Source organism: Leuciscus leuciscus (assembly GCF_965113295.1).
Source record: "Leuciscus leuciscus genome assembly, chromosome: 5".
Lineage (NCBI taxonomy): Eukaryota > Metazoa > Chordata > Actinopteri > Cypriniformes > Leuciscidae > Leuciscus > Leuciscus leuciscus.
Genome location: NC_138729.1, coordinates 28,698,640 through 28,720,521, shown reverse-complemented (window position 1 = coordinate 28,720,521; position 21,882 = coordinate 28,698,640). Strand labels below are relative to the sequence as shown.

At 38.1% G+C, this 21,882-nt stretch overlaps 3 protein-coding genes and 1 long non-coding RNA gene across 25 annotated transcripts in view; 1 reads left to right on the top strand and 3 right to left on the bottom strand.

Moving 5' to 3' along the window:
* lrch2 (leucine-rich repeats and calponin homology (CH) domain containing 2) overlaps positions 1-2,382 on the bottom strand; it is a 103,576-nt gene extending 101,194 nt beyond the window's left edge. For 4 of the 8 annotated variants that reach the window (XM_082169140.1, XM_082169141.1, XM_082169144.1 and 1 more), the window contains exon 1: positions 2,097-2,381. In XM_082169140.1, the coding sequence (XP_082025266.1) occupies positions 2,097-2,352 (256 nt within the window). In that variant the 5' untranslated portion in view covers positions 2,353-2,381. Of the gene's footprint in view, positions 1-2,096 lie in introns of all 8 variants that reach the window. The other 4 variants (XM_082169143.1, XM_082169145.1, XM_082169146.1 and 1 more) reach the window with 2 other exon arrangements.
* Positions 2,383-3,403: 1,021 nt separating this feature from the next.
* LOC309498428 (uncharacterized protein) lies at positions 3,404-9,975 on the top strand. 12 transcript variants are annotated; one of them, XM_082169189.1, is made up of 11 exons: positions 3,404-3,757; positions 4,525-4,668; positions 4,836-4,933; positions 5,058-5,149; positions 8,430-8,490; positions 8,611-8,663; positions 8,779-8,850; positions 8,952-9,075; positions 9,254-9,431; positions 9,498-9,571; positions 9,602-9,975. In XM_082169189.1, exons 1-11 carry the CDS (start codon positions 3,670-3,672, stop codon positions 9,752-9,754), a joined length of 1,137 nt encoding a protein of 378 aa, XP_082025315.1. In that variant the 5' UTR covers positions 3,404-3,669; the 3' UTR covers positions 9,755-9,975. The 12 variants fall into 12 exon arrangements, with proteins under 12 accessions (XP_082025315.1, XP_082025314.1, XP_082025312.1 ...); XM_082169188.1 differs by having other exon boundaries at positions 9,254-9,467; positions 9,498-9,539; positions 9,606-9,975; XM_082169180.1 differs by having other exon boundaries at positions 3,405-3,757; positions 9,498-9,539; positions 9,606-9,975.
* An 8-nt stretch (positions 9,976-9,983) lies between these two features.
* On the bottom strand, positions 9,984-21,781 carry LOC309498449. The gene is made up of 2 exons (XR_014205943.1): positions 20,771-21,781; positions 9,984-12,044 (listed from the first exon to the last, which is right to left on the bottom strand). It is a non-coding gene; the product is annotated as an uncharacterized lncRNA (long non-coding RNA).
* Positions 12,057-20,761, bottom strand: LOC309498420 (uncharacterized protein). 4 transcript variants are annotated; one of them, XM_082169164.1, is made up of 7 exons: positions 20,334-20,761; positions 16,733-16,946; positions 15,475-16,514; positions 15,131-15,200; positions 14,832-15,012; positions 14,355-14,521; positions 12,057-14,181 (listed from the first exon to the last, which is right to left on the bottom strand). In XM_082169164.1, the coding sequence occupies exons 2-6, from the start codon at positions 16,938-16,940 to the stop codon at positions 14,359-14,361; spliced, it is 1,662 nt and encodes a 553-aa protein (XP_082025290.1). In that variant the 5' UTR covers positions 16,941-16,946; positions 20,334-20,761; the 3' UTR covers positions 12,057-14,181; positions 14,355-14,358. The 4 variants fall into 4 exon arrangements, with proteins under 4 accessions (XP_082025290.1, XP_082025289.1, XP_082025291.1 ...); XM_082169163.1 differs by having other exon boundaries at positions 12,057-14,521; positions 20,334-20,454; positions 20,543-20,761; XM_082169165.1 differs by lacking the exon at positions 16,733-16,946 and having other exon boundaries at positions 12,057-14,521; positions 15,475-15,658.
* Positions 21,782-21,882: the final 101 nt, after the last annotated feature.

The window sequence follows — 21,882 nt, the reverse complement described above, 5'->3', positions numbered from 1 at the left end:
TAAGACGAAGCCCTTTATCCATTCTGTTAATGGAATTCTCCCTTCTTCAGAATTTAAAGCATTTGCATTTAATGCACACATAAGGCCTTTGCAAGACTATGGTGGGAGATTACACATTTAGCCACTGTGAACTCCAGTACCGGACAATAGTAAAGCAAACTGCGCAAGAAGGATTGAAACTGATATTGAAGATCAAATTGAATGAGATGCATTGCAATGTATTGAATTGGGACATATGAACAAATGTGGATCATGCATATTCACACTCACAGAAATGTGATCCAGTTCAACAATGAAGACACAAATGATGACAAAAAGATATATGCAACTATCTTCTTGACTCATGTCATAAACAGCTCCCTTCAAAGGGGAAAACTGGTGGGAAAAATGAAGGCAAGAAAGACAAAGAGAAGGAATTCTTCATCTTTATCACACTTTAACATCAGAGACTTGGGGGTATCTTCATACTCCAGTGTTAAGTTTGTGGTCAAACAGACAATAAGGACTGCCAATTAGGTCACTGAAGCCATTGGAACAGACCCACACTAGTACGCACATGCTACCATTTACTCAAGCCTACTCAAACTGTCAAACACACAGAAACTAACAAGCACACAAGCAATCATTCTCACAAAAGTGAACACAGATTGCAAGATGAGGATTCTCTTCTCTTTATGCAGTCATACATCTCCAGTTGAGTCAGCGACAAAGTCACTTCCTCTAATAGGTGACAGTCTGGTGCACATCCAACTATTTCCTCTTTCGAACACATCCATAGAAATCATGCACACAAACAAAAGTGCACACAAGCAGCCCTATACTATCAACAAACGCAATCTGTATGCTAACGACCCTGGACAGTAACAGGGAAACCAGTGAACGTCTAGTGTTATCTACAACATTCTTTCGACCAACAAGCCATGTGTGTGAGAGAATCAAAACACAAGGCTTGATATAAACAAGCGACCCTTCATACAGCTAAAATGGTTTTGAGACAGCCAAATAATCACAAAAGGCCTATCCACTAGTGTAACTCTATACAGTTGAATGGGAGTGTAGACATGATGCTGTGTGTAAAGTGTGCATGAATGAATGGATTAGTGTCCCTCCTCCCACTGTCTGCTTCACATCTGAATGGCTGTTTGCTGCAGCAAGACTACCATTACCGACCACAGACACTTCCGAAAGAGATGCAGCCATTTAATTTCTAGCCTCATCTCTAGAAACAATAATGTAGCTAATCCACTTTATACTGCAATATTTATAATAGTGCAGCCATAGTACCAAGACTCTGAATTGCCAGACAAAAAGATTATTTAGATCAACAATAGCTCTTAATACTAATACAAACATCTAAATTATAATACTAAACATTAGCTGAAAATAAAATGTGCGTTAAAATGACATCCTTAGCTGCTTGCACGTTGACTTACACTGAGAGGATGAAGAAAGGCGCGATAGATTATAGAGACGAAGGGCAGCATCTTTTGTCTGGCACTACAGCATCTATCTGCATTTACCGACGTTTTTTACCATCCTTTAACGCCATATCCACTAAATAAGCTGTTCCCGTAATGATAAATAAAACTGCTTCAAATATAAAGGGAACATTCTAGTTTTGTCGCGTGCTCACGGTATAGGTAGGGTGCAGTGTGGTTTCTACGGGTTTGCATGCTAAAACTTGCTGGATTACTGGAGTAAAGGTTAATGAAGATTGTCTCCTTTCGTTCCAGCTTAAGTGCTCTCTCTATTTGCATTTATTCATGGAATATGATCTGGGGTGAAATGAGATGTGAAACCAAAACAAATAGAGACGCGCAGTGTCATGGCCAGTATTTCTAATTCCATGTCACCGCACTCAAGCTACGATAAACACGAGAGATGAAGCGTGACACTAACGGTTTTCCCTTGTACGAGCACCATGTGCACTGGCTATTGAAGTGAACACACAAACACCCATTGACACACCGCGCAAAATATGCACCAAAAGGGCACCCACGCTCTAAATGTCTTTTTGTTGTCCTCCTAAAACATGAATCTTGAGAATCGGGTCAGTGGAGCACGAAGGGAGATTAGCCCACATCTGCGGGACCCACCTGCTTGTGTAGTATCGGTCAGATCGTAGTTGAGCCCCGGGTATTCACGCAGTTTTCTTCCGCTGATGTTGAGCATCCCGGAGCAGACGGCATCTTCCAGTGCGCGCTCCAGACTGCGGGCGGTGTGCAGCGGGTGTTGCTGCTGCTGCTGCTGCTGTTGAATCACGCCCGGGCTCCAGTGCGCGACGTTCAGATAATGCTGGCTCTGGAGAGCCGCCGCAGGTCCCACAGCTCCCTGACTCGCCGCCATTTTCATAAGTGAAATTATTCTGACAATAATAATAGGGGGCTGCCTGGCGTGCCGCGCATGCGCAGGGACGCATACGGAGGTGGGGAGGGGAGGGTAAGGACTACTACTGGAAAGGGGCGGAGGATTTGGTACAGCTCTTACGGCATGTATAAGGATGATCAAGAGAAACCATTCATGTTTTTGTTTTACAAAATTAGAGCAGTAACTTATATGTATTTTGTCATCGGGAATATTTAGGCCTATTTAATACGAGAGGAATGGGTTGGTTACAGCTTTGGTCAAAAGCTTTGTTATAATTAAGTCATACTTATACAGTCGTTTAAAAAATATATATATCTCAGATAATTATTGAGTGAAAAGAGGTGAAATAAAGGATTAATGACTCCTTTTAGGGCGTGTCATTACCTCCTTTCATGTGGTACGGTTGCGGTTAGTGGGGTACAGAGAACGGGCCACATGCCCTGAGCTCAAAGGCGAACCCTGGCGGCTGAATGGAGAAAATCCTTGCAACATAAGGGAGGTGCTGACCCCATAAACCGTAAAGTCCACATGAAATCAAAATTGACGTTTTTGGTTTTTAATATGTTAGTCTTACTTTTATAAGTTAGTGCTCCAAAACAATGACAAAATGCGCATTTAGAAAATAAGCATTCAACACGTAGGCTACAGTCTCTGTATTTATTTTCTACAGACTGTATGTATTTATGTTTTATATTTGATTATTCAATGCACACATGAATTTAAATAATAATGATATTATAAAATAATTTATACTATTTATTAGCCTTCATTACGGTATAAAGCGAAAAGTCACTTTACAATTTACAACAAATTCTGATATGTTTATAATAATAATAATGTATAATAGTGTTTAAATAGTCTACTGAGGGGATACAACTGTTTTATTTAGAAGGGATTTTGGATTTAAATTTGGATCAACTCCTTAAAACATACGTGATAAACATAATAATTGAGGGGAGGATTCCTGCCGCTAGTTGCGTTGCAAAGCACCTTTGAAAGACCTGCCTAGCAGGAGTAGACATTGTGCTATTTTAAGGGCTCTTGTCACATTGCTTGTCACTCCTCCTATTCAACTCACTGCCGGGCTGGGCTCTGACTCTCACTCACTCGATCGACACAAATAAACACAAGGAAAACGCCTTGAAACCGGGTTGATTAGAAAAGTTTCATAGTCCGTCTGTGTTTTTTGACATACGTTTGGAAATTACCGAGCATAAATATTTTGGTGTTTTCGAGCCGTCAGAAACACGGACACGCGACGCTTGTGAAACTTTTGCGTGCGCAACGACACTGGAAGACGAAATGGGGGAGAATGAAGTACAGATGGAGAATACAGAGCAAATGCAGGAGTCTCACGCTTCAAGCTCGGACAAAATCGACTTGTCATTAGGTTAGTAATTGCGAGGCATTGTGATTTGGATGAGTTGGCAGCAGGATCCGTCGGTTTCACTTTTGTGTGGACGTGTTGTAGAGGAACAGTGGTCAGCTGTCACATACATTCAACAGCTGTCAAACCAACGTGCTCGTGCTCAAATCATTTGCCTTGACTTAAGTATTATAATAAATGACTATAATGATACGTGAAGGACTAAAAAGAAGTAACATTTAAAGTAGGCTGTAAGTAAAATAAAACTTTCATCCAGACACAGTAAATGACTAGCATAGACAGTACCAGTCAGTCAACCATTTTAATACAGACCCATTGTTTACTCAACAAACCTGAAGAGCTGATCCTTTTAAATCTTTTGGTTTGGTAAAACCAGCGTCCTTGGGTAAACTATTTTCTATTCAAGGGCTCTAGGTAAAACCAAATTCAAGTTCTCAATTTGTAATACACTGATACCGAGGCAAAATATCTGCAAAACACCAAGACACCTAATAGTGTAATATCATTAGTAGAAAGTAGTTGCTGTGCTGTTAGAAGATTTATCCTTCATATCTGCCATAGCGAAATTCACCCACTCATGAAATAAAAACATAAGGTGCCTAGGCCTATATATTGCTTGCTGCATTTACCTAATTCTTTTCCTATTTAGCTCAAACAAGAATTATATCCAAATTGTATCTAATTTGATCTAATCATTCATCTTTAAGTTGAATATGTTTGCTTTTTTAGTAAACCAGAGGCGAAACACTTTGTTCCTTTTGTTTTCACAGATGACATTATAAGGCTGAATAAGAAAGAACAGAAGGCGAACAGAGCTAAAAGTAAACGTGCTTCTAACAGGAACAACGTCTTGAAGAAACTCAACCAGGTTCCGCAGCAGAGGGGACTCAGGCGAGGAGAGCAGCAGTACCAAGGCAAGCATTTGATACTTGACTGTCTTACACTTCAATTAGTGACAGCTGACACATTTGGGCAATTGGCATATGACTTCTGCCTGGCCAGATCTGTAAAAAAAAAAATGCTTCAAATGAACTGTATAAACGCTTATTTAACAGGTTTCTAATAGAGGTTTGTCCCACAGGTCCTGGCGGGTTGAGAGGTTTGAGGAGACAAAGGGGAGCCGGGAGGGGAATGGTGTCGAGAGGGGGTTCACTAAACAGAGCCGCTGCCGCTACCTCGGTATGAACGGTCTTATTGTTTCTATGGCTAAAATAGAGTTAAGTAATTGAAACCAGTGGTTGAATAACCCTTGATAAGATTTATTTCAACGATTATTACTGTGATTACTCTCTCTGTGCCGTAGACCGATGGACAGTTTGATCAGACCACATTCACATCGAGGGGGACATTCAGAGGACGAGGAAGAGGTAGAGGAAGAGGAGGCAGACTGAGCAGGTTCTACACTCTCTTCTCTGTTTCAACTTTATCATCTTAAAGGCACAATATGTAAGATTTTTGGATTAAAATATCCAAAAACCACTAGAACAGTGTTATATATTTTGTTGACTTGAGTACTTACATTATCCCAAATGTTTCCTACAATGTTTAAATCCAGAGAATTCAGCTATTTTAACTAGTGTAATGGCCTGTGTCATTGTGTAGCCTGTCTATGACGTTATATCCACGTTAACCTCAATTTCCGGTTTTACTTTCATAGAAAACGCAAGAACACCAAAGAAGCTTTAATATATTACTATTAATATATACTGTATATGTTTTTTATTAGACAGGAGAGCAACTGTTTGGATAGGGTACCTTTATTCGACAGAAAACAAATAATTTGTTATATAGCTCAACACGGTTAGGCTTATTGTTTGAATCTCTTGTTTTCTTGATTTACCTCAAGTAACATGTTTGTACCCAAAAAGTAAATCAGACAACATTATTTTGTCAAGTGCATGGCTAACATAGCATAATCAGAAATAGCTTTATTTGTAGTTACAGGAATACAGCATTTTATCTACAGGACTTTTCCCTCCACAGACGCACGTCGGTAAACTAGGAAATACACTTGCGCTCCCCGGGGCGGTTCAGCGCAAACGTTCCCTGATGCTATTTTGCAGGTTTAGAAAACAATTCCGCCACTGACCGAAAAAACCTAGTTTAAAGTCAGTGGTGCGTTGCACATGCTATTCATGTGCTATTTTAAGGGCGCATGCTTGGCCATAATCAATGTAGCGTGTGCACAACGGGCATACACTTTGATTCTCTAATCTACACAGAAGCAGCAGTTTTCATTTTTGCAAATCATACATTATTACGATAGATAGATAGATAGATAGATAGATAGATAGATAGATAGATAGATAGATAGATAGATAGATAGATAGATAGACAGACAATTTATTTATTATAAAAGCATTCATCTAGTTTACACATTTACCCCAATTATCATACGCCTGTTTAACCAAAGTTAATTTGGGTGGGTTTCTCCATCCCCAATGTCACTTCTCTGTGTCTTATGGCTGTGACAAGAGCGTTGTCCTCCTCGGCTGTGAACCGCTCCTGGCGCGTTACAATAGCAATCCGCTACGGAAAAAGCGCTCTGATTGGTTTATTTCACGTTACGCCCGAACCACACCTATGAATAATGAAGCTACTTCAGACCAACCCATTTTAGATTTGCGTCGGGCGCAAGAGTCATTTATCCCGCCGGTATAATTGCAACAGCGCCCAAGACCCGCCCACAAAGTTACTTGCGTTTTGCGCTTGACACTTGCGTTTCAGATCGTTAAAATAGGGCCCAGAGTAACATTATAACATAACTTTCAACTCACTCAAATGTATTTTTAGTATGATTGTTTTGACTAAGTAAAACAGCGCTGTGTTACTTCACAATTTTAATTTGACATATAAAGTAACCTGTATGAGTAGTAATTCAGCACTTATAGGTGGTTCTTTAGAATGAAATAAGATAATGTTCATTTAAGTGATCAAGAATTACTGTAAGAAAGTTAAGGGAAGAAGGAGACGAACATTAAACATAACTTTAATTGTAAAATATGCATAAATAACAAAACGAAAGGAGTGGAAGTGGCCAACTACGGCATATAAGCATAATAAAAACAGCAACGTAAAATGTCCCTGGCTTGTCGGTGCCGATGATCTTGTGGGCAGCCTGCCGACATGTAGCGCCGTTGCGCTTCAGGCGACCCGAGTTTGAGTCCTGGCTCGTGGACCTTTCCCGATCCCATCCCCCTCTCTCTCTCCCACTTCCTGTCCACTTTATACTGTAAAAAAAAATGTCCCGGGGCTTTCAGCCCCGCCCAGCTTCATACTATAGTAACGTTAATAAAACATTAAATACATTAGCCCACCCATGAACACCATTTCTGCCTGATTCTCGTCAGATTGCTTTGTTATTGTTTTGAATTAGCGATCTCTAGCAGTGAAACTTGCATACTGTGCCTTTAAAATCTGAATCTGAATTATTATTTTTTTTACTTCATTATCAAAAGAAAATATCAATAATAGAGTTTCATACCATAATAATAATACAGTATCATACATATTTACTAATGGACTAATCAGAACACTTCAGGTGTAATACAACAGAACAATACATAGGAAATAAGCCTAAAATCTGATGGGGTAATATCCAAGCTTATTAATACCAATAAAATGCAAGTAGTAATAAATCTAAATAATTTATTGCTAAAGTATTATATAGTGATATATAATAAGTATTTATTATTATATTCTCTTAAAATTAAACAGTGAGCAGGACAATATGAAATATATGACATATGACATATGACTGAAGTTAATTGATGAGATGCTAATTGATGAGAACTAGTCCTCTGGTTTTCATCATGAGAATAGTCTTCCAATCCATAGCCCAATCTCAACTCTTGGTCTCTGTCATTAATTTGAAGCCATAACATCTGCATTAATATATGCACTGAAAGCCAGAGATGCAGAAGAGAGAAGTAATAGAAAATGTATTCCATGCAGCCTAGGTCAGTTTTGCTTCTCTGTCCTCAAAGAGAAGCTCAGATAATACAGCTGTAGCTTATCATCAACTAAAAAATTCAGACCTTGAAGAGGGTGTTGTAGAGACTTTCTATTCATCAAAGAATCCTGAAAAAAATTGCACTCTTTCCACAAAAAAATTAAGCAGCACAACTGTTTTCAACATTGATAATTATATAAGATGTTTTTGAGCCCCAAATCAGCATGTTAGAATGATTTCTGGATGATCATTTGACACTGAAGATTGGAGTAATGATGCTGAAAATTCAGCTTTGCCATCACAGGAATAAAATACAATTTAAATATATTCCAATAGAAAAAAATTATTTCACAATATTACTGTTTTTACTGTATTTTTGATCAAATAAACACAGCCTTTGTGAGCATAAACATCTTTCAAAAACATTTAAAATCTTACAGACAATTAACTTTTGATACATATCGTATCAAATATATCAGAACACTTCAGATGTAATACAACAGAACAGCACATAGGAAATAAGCATAAAATCTTATGATCTGATAAACTACTGACAATAGACTCCTATTAACCCATTAAGTTATGCGTTGTGACATAAGATATTGAAATCATCTTATAAATAACATTACACTTATAGAAATAGAGCTGTAAACTTACAATAGCACAGATAGTAGTTTAATGTAATTGCTTAATTGTGTCATAGTCATGTTTTTGTTGTTCTAGGGGTGCAATGTCAGCAAGAGGACAAAGGGGTGGAAGACCATTTGTATTAGACAATCTAGGGGTAAGAAGGGCAATCTTTATTTTAAAAAAGAAATACATTATACACGACTTACACATGGATTGACCTTCCTGTTACAATGTTTTAAACCTACAGTTCTGTGCTTTGTCTTTGTTTCTTCAGTTTTCTGCCACAAATATGACTGAGAAATTGCAAAAGTATCAGAAAATAAGAAGGTGAGTTTCTTTACGTGTGAATATGACATATTCTAAAAAGTACTCTCAAGGTGTGTTAACAAATTGTCTTTCTCTCTGTGTGTCTGTCACATCCACATCCAAACACACACTGAAGTCAAAGAACAGCACCATCTGGCTCAACGCTGACAGTTTCCCTGCCAAATGCTACATCTGCACCTGTCGCTGTGTGAGTGAATGAACTTTCTCGCTGGCTTCTAATTCACTGGTTGTAAGTCCTTCTTTGTTTAGCAATTCTTTGTGCCTCTCTTGCTTTTTTCACTCCATCAGGAAGACACCTATTCCGGCTAGGAGGGGTGGGGTAGTGTTAAGGGGGAGATCTTCTAGAGGAGCCGGTTCTTCTTTACCTAAGGGGATTCCTCTGCAATTTAACTACAAAGCAACCACTAACCAGGTGAGTTTAGCCATCCGGCAAAGCCTGTACACCCGGTAAAGTAGGAGAGTCAGACATTTATTAAATTTTATTGGCCTTGTGTGTGTAAAGACAGTAAAGTTGTATTCTTTTTCTATAAGCTTACACAATTAGATTGTTCATCAGTTTTTAGAGCCTCTGTTTTTACTTTGTTTCGCAGACTGCCGTATCCCTCAATGACCGATTCACTGACCTGAGTTTCAGTGGGCGAGGATGGGGAAGGGGCGGTGGAGGCGGAGGAGGCGGAGGAAGAGGAAACACTGTTAGGGGTGGACGAGGCAGAGGAAGAGGAAACATTATAGGTGCTGGAAGAGGCAGAGGAAGAGGAAACATTATAGGTGCTGGAAGAGGCAGGGGAAGAGGAAACATTATAGGTGCTGGAAGAGGAAGAGGAAACATTGCAGGGGGTGAAAGAGGCAGAGGAAGAGGAAGAGGAAACATTATAGGTGCTGGAAGAGGCAGAGGAAGAGGAAACATTGCGGGGGGTGGAAGAGGAAGAGGAAACATTATAGGTGCTGGAAGAGGCAGAGGAAGAGGAAACATTGCGGGGGGTGGAAGAGGCAGAGGAAGAGGAGGGGTTGGTGTGACAAGAGGAGGACGAGGCTTGACAAGAGGGAGGGGAGAATCAGGAGGAGCTGGTCGAACAGTAATTCTTCAGTGATTCCAATAACAATCGTTCAATTTAATGAATAATGAATTCGTGGTATTTACTGTTAGTGATGCACCGATATTTCGGCAACCAAAATTATTTTTAAATTATTTAAATTTGAAACAGCCCAAACATAATTATTTTAATTTTTTTTATCAGTTTTGACCAAAATAGTTTTGGAGGGCTTTGCTATCACAGGACTAAATTAAAGTTTAAAATATATTAAAATATAATTATAGTATTTTTCATTAAATAAATGCAGCCTTGGTGGGCATGAGAGAATTCTTTCAAAAACATGAAAAAATCTTACAGACCCCAAACTTTTGAACGGTAGTGTATATCATAGAGAAAAATATCAAATATATCTGAATACATCAGGTATAATCATAAACTGAAAGAGTTATTTTTAATTGAGTTTCTCCAATGACGCGTTTGACTCTGTCAGTGTCTATTTCCTACGAACAACAAAAGCTACTGCAGCTACAACATTGCTGCAAAAAGGATGCTCTTCATCATGAACAAAAATAATGGTAGCGTAACAATATGTAAAAATTTTAGACTGATATATCAAGAGTTAGCTCGTTGCTGAAGAAGTTTATGACGACTGGTTTCATTTTATCGCCTAATCATGACACCCTAAGCAGCATAAGGATTTAACCAGTATTTAAAGTATTTAATTCCCAAGATTTAATTAACAAAACTTTATTTTCGATTTCAGTTTTGGTTTTCAGCTAAATTAAAACTTTAATTACAGTTTTGGAAATAAACACACAAGTAGCAGAGCAGAGCAAAACTAAACACTTCATTCTAAACTTTACAATAATTTAACAAAACCCAATTTTGACAGCGTATGGCACACACATGATTCATGCAATCTGATTCTGTTTGAACCACTTACACACTGCTGTGCTAAATTTTAAACACTTGTGACATTTAGATTTTTTCATGAATATATTGACCTAACACAACACCAATACTGAACTTTGAGGAAAATATTTCTCTCCACATTGTAAAATCAGTCAAAAGTCAATTTTGCACTGAAAATCAGAACATATTCTACATAGAATATAGTACATAAATAACAGAAACATTTGTGGAGACAAAAAGAAAGCATGAATTAAAATAGCATGAGTTACCACCACATTGGCCCGGGACATTCAAAATTGCTCTGTGGTCAATGATGTTTCTCTCTTCTTACTTTTGTCAGGTTAAACCCAGCCTAATTTATTAAGATAAATTCATGTGGGATTGGATCAGCATCAATTAACAAAACTCGGGGGGAAAAAAGACAACATTGTGTAGTCCAATATAGGCCTACTGTAAATTTACATGTAAAAAGGTTCTATGTGCAGTGCACAATACTGAGGTGTACATTACTTACCTCCACATATTCATGCCGCAGGTCTTTTACCCTTTCACAATTCCTTTCAAATGGCATTAGGTAGAGTTGTTTCATCTGTATGTGATGTTTTTTAAGAATTCACCCCTGTGTTGATAGAGACCTGATGGACATTATTGAAAACTGTGTGGACAATGAGGATGTTTGTTTGATTTTCTCTGAGCCGTATTGCATTATTGGCCAAAACCATGTTTTGGCGTATCTCTTTTTCCTCTGTGAATATGGGGCCCCTTCCTCCTTCACGTTCTCGACCCTCAATTCTGTGTTGACCAATCAAAATGTAAAATGTCACAGGACAGCGCACAAATATGGAATACAGTGAATGGGTAATAAAAAGTACTGATGGAGGTCATAAGGTAGGCTACGTTGTACTGATTGTACTGTAGACAGTAGAGAAAAGTTGTTGTTTTTTGAACCTGTGCTTTTGTCGAAATGTCAGATTTATTGTATCTGCTGAGGTTGGACTGAACTCTCTGTCCAGCCTCTCTAAATGGTAATCAATGGTTTACAACATGGTCAACCAAGGTTGCTCGTATTGCATCTGGTAAATGTGATCCTCGTCTTTTCTGTCCACATCCTCCTCCAGGTGACCAGGTCTATCACTTCCTCTCATCATCCCTCTTCTTCTTCCTCTTACAGCAACGTTACCTTCCATTTTTGTTGAAGACAGTTAAACTCACCTTTTTGTAATGCTTACCTGATGGTTGAGTTTACAATTAAGCGCCTGAGTGTCTGCACATTTGATGGCCATGTTTGAACAATTGGTTCATAAGTGTGGTATTTTGGAAATTTTAAAATTGCAAAGAAGTGACATCATGTTGGATTTCTGTGTCTTATGTAGAGAAGTGTGTGTAGTAATTTGCAAAACGTGTGAGGCTTGTGCAGATCTGGGCTGAGGTTTTGCTCCTTCACTGTAAAAAATGTTCCTGTAAAATAACAGTAAAGAGCTGGCAGCAGAGACGCCAGCAGTATACCGTTATTTTTACGGTATTCATACGTAAAATGACTTTACGGTAGTAGTCTGTAAACCAGAAAAATGGTATATTTCTGTATTTCTATAATTTACAGTAAAAAGCTGGCAGCAAAGACGCCAGCAATATACCGTAATTTTACAGTAGTAGTCTGTAAACCAGAAATACAGTATATTTCTGTAGTCACACTGTTAAATGATTTCACAGTCTAATACAGTAAAAAAAAATGCAGCATATTTCTGATTATTTGGAAATTACAATATTGTTTAGGTTGTTACTTTAACTTTTCACAGTTTACTGTAGACAGGCACAGTAGATAATACAATAACTAAATGTATCAGTTTACTAAAATATCAGTCTTTATTGCAATCAGTATTGATTGCAATAAACTTCATTATTCTCAGGCCTATAGACAGTTGCTTAAGATATACATTATTGTGAATATTATGCAAAATAAGCAATACAAACTTCAAAATCAAATACCTTTATTTCAAAGAGCAATGTTAATATCAACATGAATACAAAAAATGGAAAAGTAGTGTCTGCTTTAGACTATGGCAATAAACTTAAACTCTTAGATTGCTCGTCAGAGACTGCCCCTAACCCTTTACCAAACGTGAAGGGCAAAATCTATAGTTGACTTTTTTATTTTATTTAAAGGGTTAGTTCACCCAAAAATGAAAATTCTGTCAGTAATCACTCACCCTCATGTTGTTCCAACCCCGTAAGACTTTCGTTCATCTTCAGAACACAAATTAAGATATTTTTGATGAAATCTGAGAGCTGTCTCACTCCTCCATAGGCTTCTAAGGGATTGAAACTTGCCGGCCCAGAAAAGTTACTAAAGACATTGTTAAAATAGTCCAAGTGACTACAGTGGCTCAACCATACGTTTATAAAGCGACGAGAATACTTTTTGTGTGCAAAAAACAAACAAAAATAACGACTTTATTCAACTAGTAATTTTCTTCTGCGTGGGTCTGAGTATATTCACGTAGTGTAACAGTGCAGCGCTTCTGGGTTGTACATCACACGCATCACACACATGACCAGCTACGGCCAATAGTGAGCCTACGTGGTGACGTACAACCCAGAAGCGCTGCACTGTTACACTACGTGAATATACTCAGACCCACGCAGAAGAAAATTACTAGTTGAATAAAGTCGTTATTTTTGTTTGTTTTTTGCACACAAAAAGTATTCTCGTCGCTTTATAAACGTATGGTTGAGCCACTGTAGTCACTTGGACTATTTTAACAATGTCTTTAGTAACTTTTCTGGGCCGGCAAGTTTCAATCCCTTAGAAGCCTATGGAGGAGTGAGACAGCTCTCAGATTTCATCAAAAATATCTTAATTTGTGTTCTGAAGATGAACGAAAGTCTTACGGGGTTGGAACAACATGAGGGTGAGTGATTACTGACAGAATTTTCATTTTTGGGTGAACTAACCCTTTAAGTTTGAACACTTACCAAATTCTCTTGGAAAACTACACTATTAAGACTATTTAAGGAACATTAAGACCTTATTGATTAAATGAGTAAGAACATTCAGCATACAAGCATCTTTGGCAATGTTTTGGGGGAAAAAAGCCCACAGGCGCATGTTTTTCCTCTTAAAATAGTCCTGTGAGTTAGATTAAAATTTCCTCAAAAGTCAACTTAAAAGATTTACATAATATGCAATGTATTGTCTGTAAAAATATACTTTCATAGTAACATTTTGAACATGCAGAATTGGCAACATTTCGAAAACAAACTTCAGAACATTTTGAAAATGTGCATTAAGGCCATTTTGAAACTATTATAGTACAGTAAAACATTTTGACAATATGCATCATATGCATCAATAAAAAAACATTTAGGGATGAAACTGTAAGGTAGGCATCTGTGCCACTAGACTTGCAGGTTACCTCTTAAAATTGTCCTGTGAGGTAGGCTTATGTTTTTACCTCTGAAAATAGTCCTGTGAGGTAGGCTTGTGTTTTTACGTTTTAGTTCTTGTGGATCCAGGAGAGATGACCATCACTTTGGTAGCTGTTCCTCTCTGCAGCATTATTCCAGTGTTGCCACTGTCAAACAACAACAAACAATCATAATCATACAAACAAATAAACTATACAATAAGGTATGTACAGTATACACTCCAAGCTAATGTTTATGAAGTAATAATACCAGTTCTCTTGTGGCTTAATGTGGCAATGCCAGACTGTCAAAACAAAGAGAGTGAGATTAAAGAGCTCACCGATCTATATGAAGTTCCATTCAAAGTCAAGGAGATTCTTCAGTAGCATGGCGACGTGTGTATTGACTGCAGAAGACTTCTTCTGGACGATCACACCTTTCTTCTTGGAGACAACCTTGCCCCTTTTGGCCTTTGTCCCTCTCTCTGGATTTATACCAATGAAGCGCCTGAAATCAAAATAGTCTAAGATCAGAGTGGGGTTGCAACAACATACTGTTTTGTGTACATTCAATTAAATGCAATTAATTGTTTTTTGTCTTTCTTCATTGCACAAATAGAGTGGATTTGAATGACATATAGAAGTGACATCAAATGGAATTATGATAAAGCCTATAGTCCAAAAAAATACCGTGTGTGTGTGTGTTGTGGCTTGAAATGTACAGTACTAATACCATTTTATGCAAAAATACAAACACATACACATTCATTTAATTGTATATATCCATATAATGATGACAAGGAATGAAGGGGTTTTACCTCTGAATGAATTCCAGAGTGCAGGCTGCCTCATCTTGATATTGAAGGTTGAATATATAGTAGATTGCAAACACAGCAGCAAGTCCCGTTGCAAATGTTGGTGTGATGCCCTCAGATATTACACGGCCCTCAAAAGTGATCATCCAACCTTTAATTGTGACTTGCCCTGTTGCACCTGAAACTTCAAGTCATAGCAACATGGGAATGCATGTTACCTTGTGTAAACATTTGTAAACTCAAGATGAATGGTCGATATGATATATAATGTGTCTATTAAGGAATTTAAATGAAATGTATACCAGGCAGTATCAGGCGAGGACTTGCAGGAAGATTGAGAGTTGTCTCAACGTCAGCTGCAGTGGCAGACACCTTTAGGGAACAAATACATAATGATTACCATAATATGATTTTTAAGAAGAAAAATTGTAAAAAGGTCAATAATTAGTAAACACTACGTGAGAGTAACCTAGAGGTGAATGAGGTAGGCTTCTGAAGTACCTACAGTCAAACTGCTAAATAGATTTGGCATTCAAAATTGGGTAAAGGGTAACAATTTTATTTGTACAGGTCTTGGGGAGTTCTACTGCAAATGTCTAAAAAGTAGTATGAACCCTTTTGTGGCTAAAGAAAAAATAAAACTTACATCTGTAAGGAGGATCAGTCCGGTTAGGTCCTCTCCAAAGTGTGCCATGAGCAATTGAACAACACGAAGTGCCATCTCATTTTCTTCACCATTAGAGAGGACATCCTTGACATCTTTGTTGGTAGGTTTTCCCCTGAAGTATTCTGTGATGGCTCTTCCACATTCCTCCATACTGAGTTCCAAGCTACGAAGCACATTGATGTCTGTGAGCAACTCAAAATGTGCGTATATATACCTTGGTGTGAAAAGAAAAGGCCATTTGCTTTTCATATCTTCAATGTCAGGTGGTGGAAGAGTATTTATATGGCGACGTTGTAGAGAGAATGTGAGCTCCATTAGATTTTTAACTTCTGCTCTTTCGGCTCCACCTGCACCCTCTTGTCTGTAAATGTCCTCCAGTCTCTGGCGGTGCTTCTCCACAGTGTCAACGGTTTCTTCTGGGGGTAGCTCTGGCTGAAAACGTGTACAACCATATGTGTCAGTTGGACCCCTCTTGCCTGTAGAGGATCGGTGGCATGAGAAGCTTCCGTCACGGTTCACATTCTCAATGCGGTTTTTCAATTGAATCAAAAGTGATGTATAACCTCCACACAGAAGTGACCCATCTGGTGCAATATCAGCAAAACTCTTTGGGTACTGCCTGATGATATTTCGAACCACAGTTAGGCACTGTGCGCGAGTGGGGTTAGCTTCATACCTTCTCATTTCATCCGCGAGTACTCGTACCATCTGGCGTCGCTCAACTGGTTTAGGTCTCTTGCCATCTGCAATTGCAGAACGAATTTCCTGTGGCATTTGTTCCCAAGGGACCTGGAATGTTTCTGGCCATGTTTTCAGTATCTGAGATGTGGAAGGTCTGTTGCTTGGCTCGCTGTTTCTTGCCTGGCTTGAACATGATGAAATGGCCGATAGCTGTGATGAGCTAGAATTAGGCGGAGTGCATAATGTTGGTGATGAAGACCCAGACACCGACCAATCACTACTCGTCAGTGGTGACGAAGTTGGAATGACTTGAAGATCCAATGTAACTGTCTCGGTTTCTAAAAAAACAAACAAACAAAAAAAGAATTAGGGCACATAACTAATAAACTATATCAGAGTCACTGCAGACATTTGGCCAAAAGTCTACTTAACTCTCCTTATATTAGGCATATTTGAAAAGTTTAAAGGTGCATTATGTAGTTTCAGAAAAAAGAAATTCCACAACTGAATAAACAAGAGAATATAACAAGAGAATGGCACACTAAATTAACCATACCTAACTTGAATGCATCCAGGAGTTTTCTGCGCTGGATAACAGGTAACAGATCAGCAATGTCTTCCTGTTGTACATATTTTAAGTCTTCTTTTGACTCCAAGCCGGAGCTCTGAAGTTTTGATATTATTTGTAACTGGGTCTCTTCAGACAGATTTGGCAAGGTCTTGCAGATGATCTCTTTGATTTCTTCACTCATGTTCGCCATCATTCTGGACTAGAGGGAAAGAATGGTGAAGAATTATCAGTGGTGTGCCATGGACAGTGTACTCAGGCAAGGGATAGTAATCTAGCAGATTCTCCTGATTAATACAACAGTAGCTTCTCTGCATCAGTGTGAGGCTGTAAACACCCATGTCAGGAATACGCAGGGCACGATACTTTTCAGCAATAAAATATACCGCTGAATCCTTATGAACGAGAACCACTTTGATTTTTCCAGTGACAAGCCCCTCATCATCATCATCAATCACAATGAGCATGTTCTTTCTGTATTTTGTCCCCTTCACAGTCACTTCATTGGCTATCAGAGTGTTTGTGGACTCAAAATTGTGATGTGCAACTGCTTCTATGATTACATCATTGTAGTCATCTGAGAAAAACTGTGTGCCCCTCTCCACTGAAACACCTGGAGGGAAGAAGGTACCAGCACTCAGAAAGGCCTGCAGAAGCTGATGTCTCTCTGCAAGAGTAGAACATGGATTCTTAAAGTTGCGCAATTTTCTCAAACACTGCTTAAAATATGCGTGTTTGCTCTCGAATCTTAAAGTCCATAGGCGAATAAGTGGCCCAAACTGGATAATGAGCTCAGGATAATGACTGACATAATGATGTTTGGGCTTCAGTGGGTTGTCAGGAAAGGTTTGTATTCGGCAATGCAAATATTCATCAATCAGAACTCTTAGGTAGGCTATCTGACCATTTGAAATTGCAGGTGCACAAATGAGGTCCACAACTTCTCTAAGTTGCAAAACCAACTGCCATACTTTGTTGTCACCTGGATTTTTTACTTTGTCTCCGATCAAAACGGGCAACATTCTCAGCAAACACCAATTCTGCACAGCATGTCCCCCAAGTTTTCCACCCTCTGGATTAACCTCACATGGTTTGTCATTAGCATCCCTACAGAGATACTTGAACTGATTTATTCGTCGATTCAACTCAATATAGCTAAACATTTTATCCACCTTAACAAGATGGTTAATGTACAGTGCCAGATCAGAGGATACAATACCTTCAAAAAGATCATGGCCAAGACATGGAGGCAACCCAGGCTGACATACATGGAAGTATTTGAGCGTATTAAACACAGAGTCAAATTTAACACCTCCACTAGATGTAGACTGTCCTTCACTGCTCTGAACATGACCACTGTATGACTGCACTGTGCGTTTTGTGCCCAGGATAAGAGGATCTGCATGGAATGCTTCTCTGCTGATATCACAATATCTGCAGAAGTGTGAACTCCTGCTGAAGTTCTCCACAAAGCCTCCTATGTTATGTGAGCCTAGGTTGTCACCTGCAATGGCACACAAAGTTCCCTTGTAGACCTTTCCATCAGACAGGGTAACACCATTGAGCTCAAGATCTTTAAGATCATCGACGAGGGTGCCCATAACCAAGTCTTGACCAAAATACTTAAAATCGTTTTCTTTACAGAGAAGAACAAGTTGCATTTGATCAGTCCTGGATCTGTTGTGTGGCATTAAATCTGCAAGAGTTAGATACACTGCAAGTATCTTATGTTTTTTCTTTCCAGATCCCAGTGGGTTTACCACTTCAAAAGCATCCTGATACAGGATCAAGCTCAGTGATGAGCTCTCCGTTTGGAAGAGAACATTCTCAGCCATATTTTTGCCATCCCACACATCCTTAAGAATATCCTTAGAACCAATACTGGAGTGTACTTGCTTATATTGTTCCTGCACTGACTGGCAGTGGAATAGAGAATCAATTGTCTGTTTAATAGGAACATACTGGGCAAAACACTCTTTGCCTGCCTCATTCTGACCTAGACAGATCTGAACTGGCTCAACATAGTTGAAGCTGTTCTTGAAAACTGTTTTTCTTTTCTGATCAGTTTTCAGTGGCTGAGTGTTGCAGGTCCTAAAGAGGTCCTCAGTTTTCATGACATCAATCACATTGTTTGTGTCAGGTTCAGAAATCCCAAGTGTAATCAACTTCTCTTTAAGTTTGAACAGCAAATGTGACTGGCTTATATCATGTATTTCCTGAAAATCTTCAATAATTGTTTGGATGACAGAGGATGGAAGCAAACACTTGGCTTGCAATTTCAAATAAAAAAGGGCTAAATTTTTAAAAAACTGTGATTCATCAGCAATCTCTGGGTAAATCTCTTGTTCATCACCTGCATCACTGGGAGGATCAATCTGCATATCAGACTGAACTTGTTCACTCTCATGGGAAACGCCAGGATTCACAACGGACTCAGCCAAATTTTCCTCAGCACCATTTTTATGTTTCCGACTCATGTGTGATGTGAATGTTGATAGAACTGTAAAGCTCTTGCTACAGTGTCTATAAGGACAAGCGACTGTTTTCCCCTCTCTAATGTGTGTTTTCAAATGAGAGTAAAATAACGTCAAAGTCTCACATCTTGCACTGCAGATATCAACATGACATGTTAGTTCAACACCAGACAAAGTAGGCCTAACTACACGTTTGTTATGTCTGTAAGTGTGACACTTAAAAGTTGAAAAGTTTTGAAAAGTCTGACTGCAATCTGGCAAAACACACTTAAAAGTTAAATTAGGTGTATTTTTATGAATTCTCATGTGCCTTACGTATGTCACTATTGTGGCACAGTTATGGCAACAGATCTGACAGGGGAACATTTTGTTACTGCCCGATTAGTCTTGATTACGGCTGCTGGCTTTAGTGACACCGTATCAGTCTTCACGCAGAAATGTTTAACCTTAACCGAGTTGCAATGTTACGATTGTGAAAGAAAAGCCACAGATGAAGCCAAACGGTTTGACAAAACTCTCTAAAACAGTTGGGAGAAGTAGCAGTAACGTTAACGTTAGGCGATGTGAGACGCGCAGCGACATATAAATAAACAAAATGCATTCACAAAGAGTCCAGAAAGGCAATATTTTCTCACCAATTTTCCATTTAAACAGAAAAATGCAAAGCCTTGTGGATTCAAGTGTCTCTCTTTGACCAAACTACAATTAACGTTAGCTTAATTTTCTTGTTAACTGTTTGTAAAACACATTTCATTAAACGTCGACACAAACAAAATAAAACTCACCAAAACCATCTCGGTTAGCCGATGTTCCAATAATCTTATGGTTTGTTTGAAATAAATCCTTAATCACCGGGCAAGATAAGCTAATTATTCCAGTATGCTAATGATATTTTCCTGCTGCCTCCATCTGTCGATTGCCTCAAGTGTTGTTACTCGGATGCAGACGTTCGGCGTTTCAAAATTAAACAAAAAACCACCCAAAAGTAATATTGTTTTGACTATTCAAATCTAAGACTTGCTGATAATGACATGTTAAAATCCCTAGCAAGACAAGCTCCTGAGCATCAGTTTGATATCAAACATTCTTGGCAATATGAATAAGATTTTAATTACCTTTTAATTTGTAGACCCGATGGATGTTGATGAAGAACATTCGATGATGTGTATGCACGTCATTTAAATTGTGCGTCCTCTTCTGGAAAATCTCCTTTCCAAATGATGGTTCCTGAAGTCCCTTCAGGAGTTGATGGCAAATTATTTCTGTATTTTTTTAAAGAAATTTTACCGAAACAAAAGCAGTAGCCTCAATTTAAAAGACTAACGTTGTATCAAACTTCTGACCGTGCTCCAAATTCTCCAGTCAACGCAGTTTCTAAAAAATACTGTAGTTTCCTGTAATTTAAAACATCAGCATACTGTTTAGGGCCTCTGTCCTGTTGCTCCAAGTTAAGCAACCCACAATGCATTGCTAACTACAGTACTAAACTGTTTAACATGAAAACAGTATTTTAGTGTTGAAAATTGGCTGTAAATTTACAGCAATTGCTTACAGTGTTGGCTTGAATGTAAGGTTTCACTAACTGTTATTTTTAGTTTTAGTGCGTAAGCAATCATACAAAAAAAAATATATATAATTTTTTTTGTTTTTTAAAGATTTCTGACAGTAGGATAAGGAGGTTTTATTGCAGTGTACACACAAAAGATTGTCCTTTTTTAAAGAAAATGTAAATTTTACATTTTTTATTTAGAACTAAGAAGGAAAAATACCCTTTTGAAGGCAGCTCAGAAGATAATGAAGTGCCACTTGTTATACCATGTAAATACCATGTTCATCTAAGTAATAAAAATGTAAATATGAAAAGAAGTTGTTTACATTTTATAATCAAACCCAAACAATGGATTTTTTTTTTTTTTATTTTTTTTTTTGCAAAGTATTATTTTGTGTTTTCTGTGTGGTCTGTCTTTCAGTTTATTTGGACATGATGCTTAAAGGTAAAGTTCACAAAAAAATAAAATAAATGCTGTTATAATTTACTGTTGTTTCGTGTTCTTCCAAACCTGCATGACTTTCTTTCTTCTGTGGAACACAAAATAATATATTTTGAACATTGGAAACATCAGTTTCACATCAGTTAATAATAAATATCAGTTGGAGTTTGGGTCTTTCAGGAGGGCCTACTTAATTATTGAGCAATTTTTATGCTATGGTCCAAGTAAAACTAAATTTGAACATATAAACTGACAATTTACTAAGACCGATGTTTCTTATTGTTTTCCTTCTCTACTTAATTTTTAAAAAACAATATTCCCATGCTGTTATTAGTCTTCTGTAATAACCATTTTAATCCACCCTTTCATCATTTTGATGGGAAAACAATAGCACATGAGCTAGTGTTAGCAATGGATGCATTATATGATGTTCTGTCATTTTAGATGAGTTATCTCACTAGATATTATCAAAATGAACATGATGTTGACAGCCTCATAGCTAACTCTGTCAATCCTTCACTGAGCAATGACTAACCTCAGGTCATTACTTCAGCCTGTTCATGTTCTTGCCATCTATAAATCAAATTTAAATTAATAAGAACGTATTTGTAACGTTACTCTAGTAGTACATCCTTTTATAGAAATTATTTCTTATATTACACGGGCATATTCT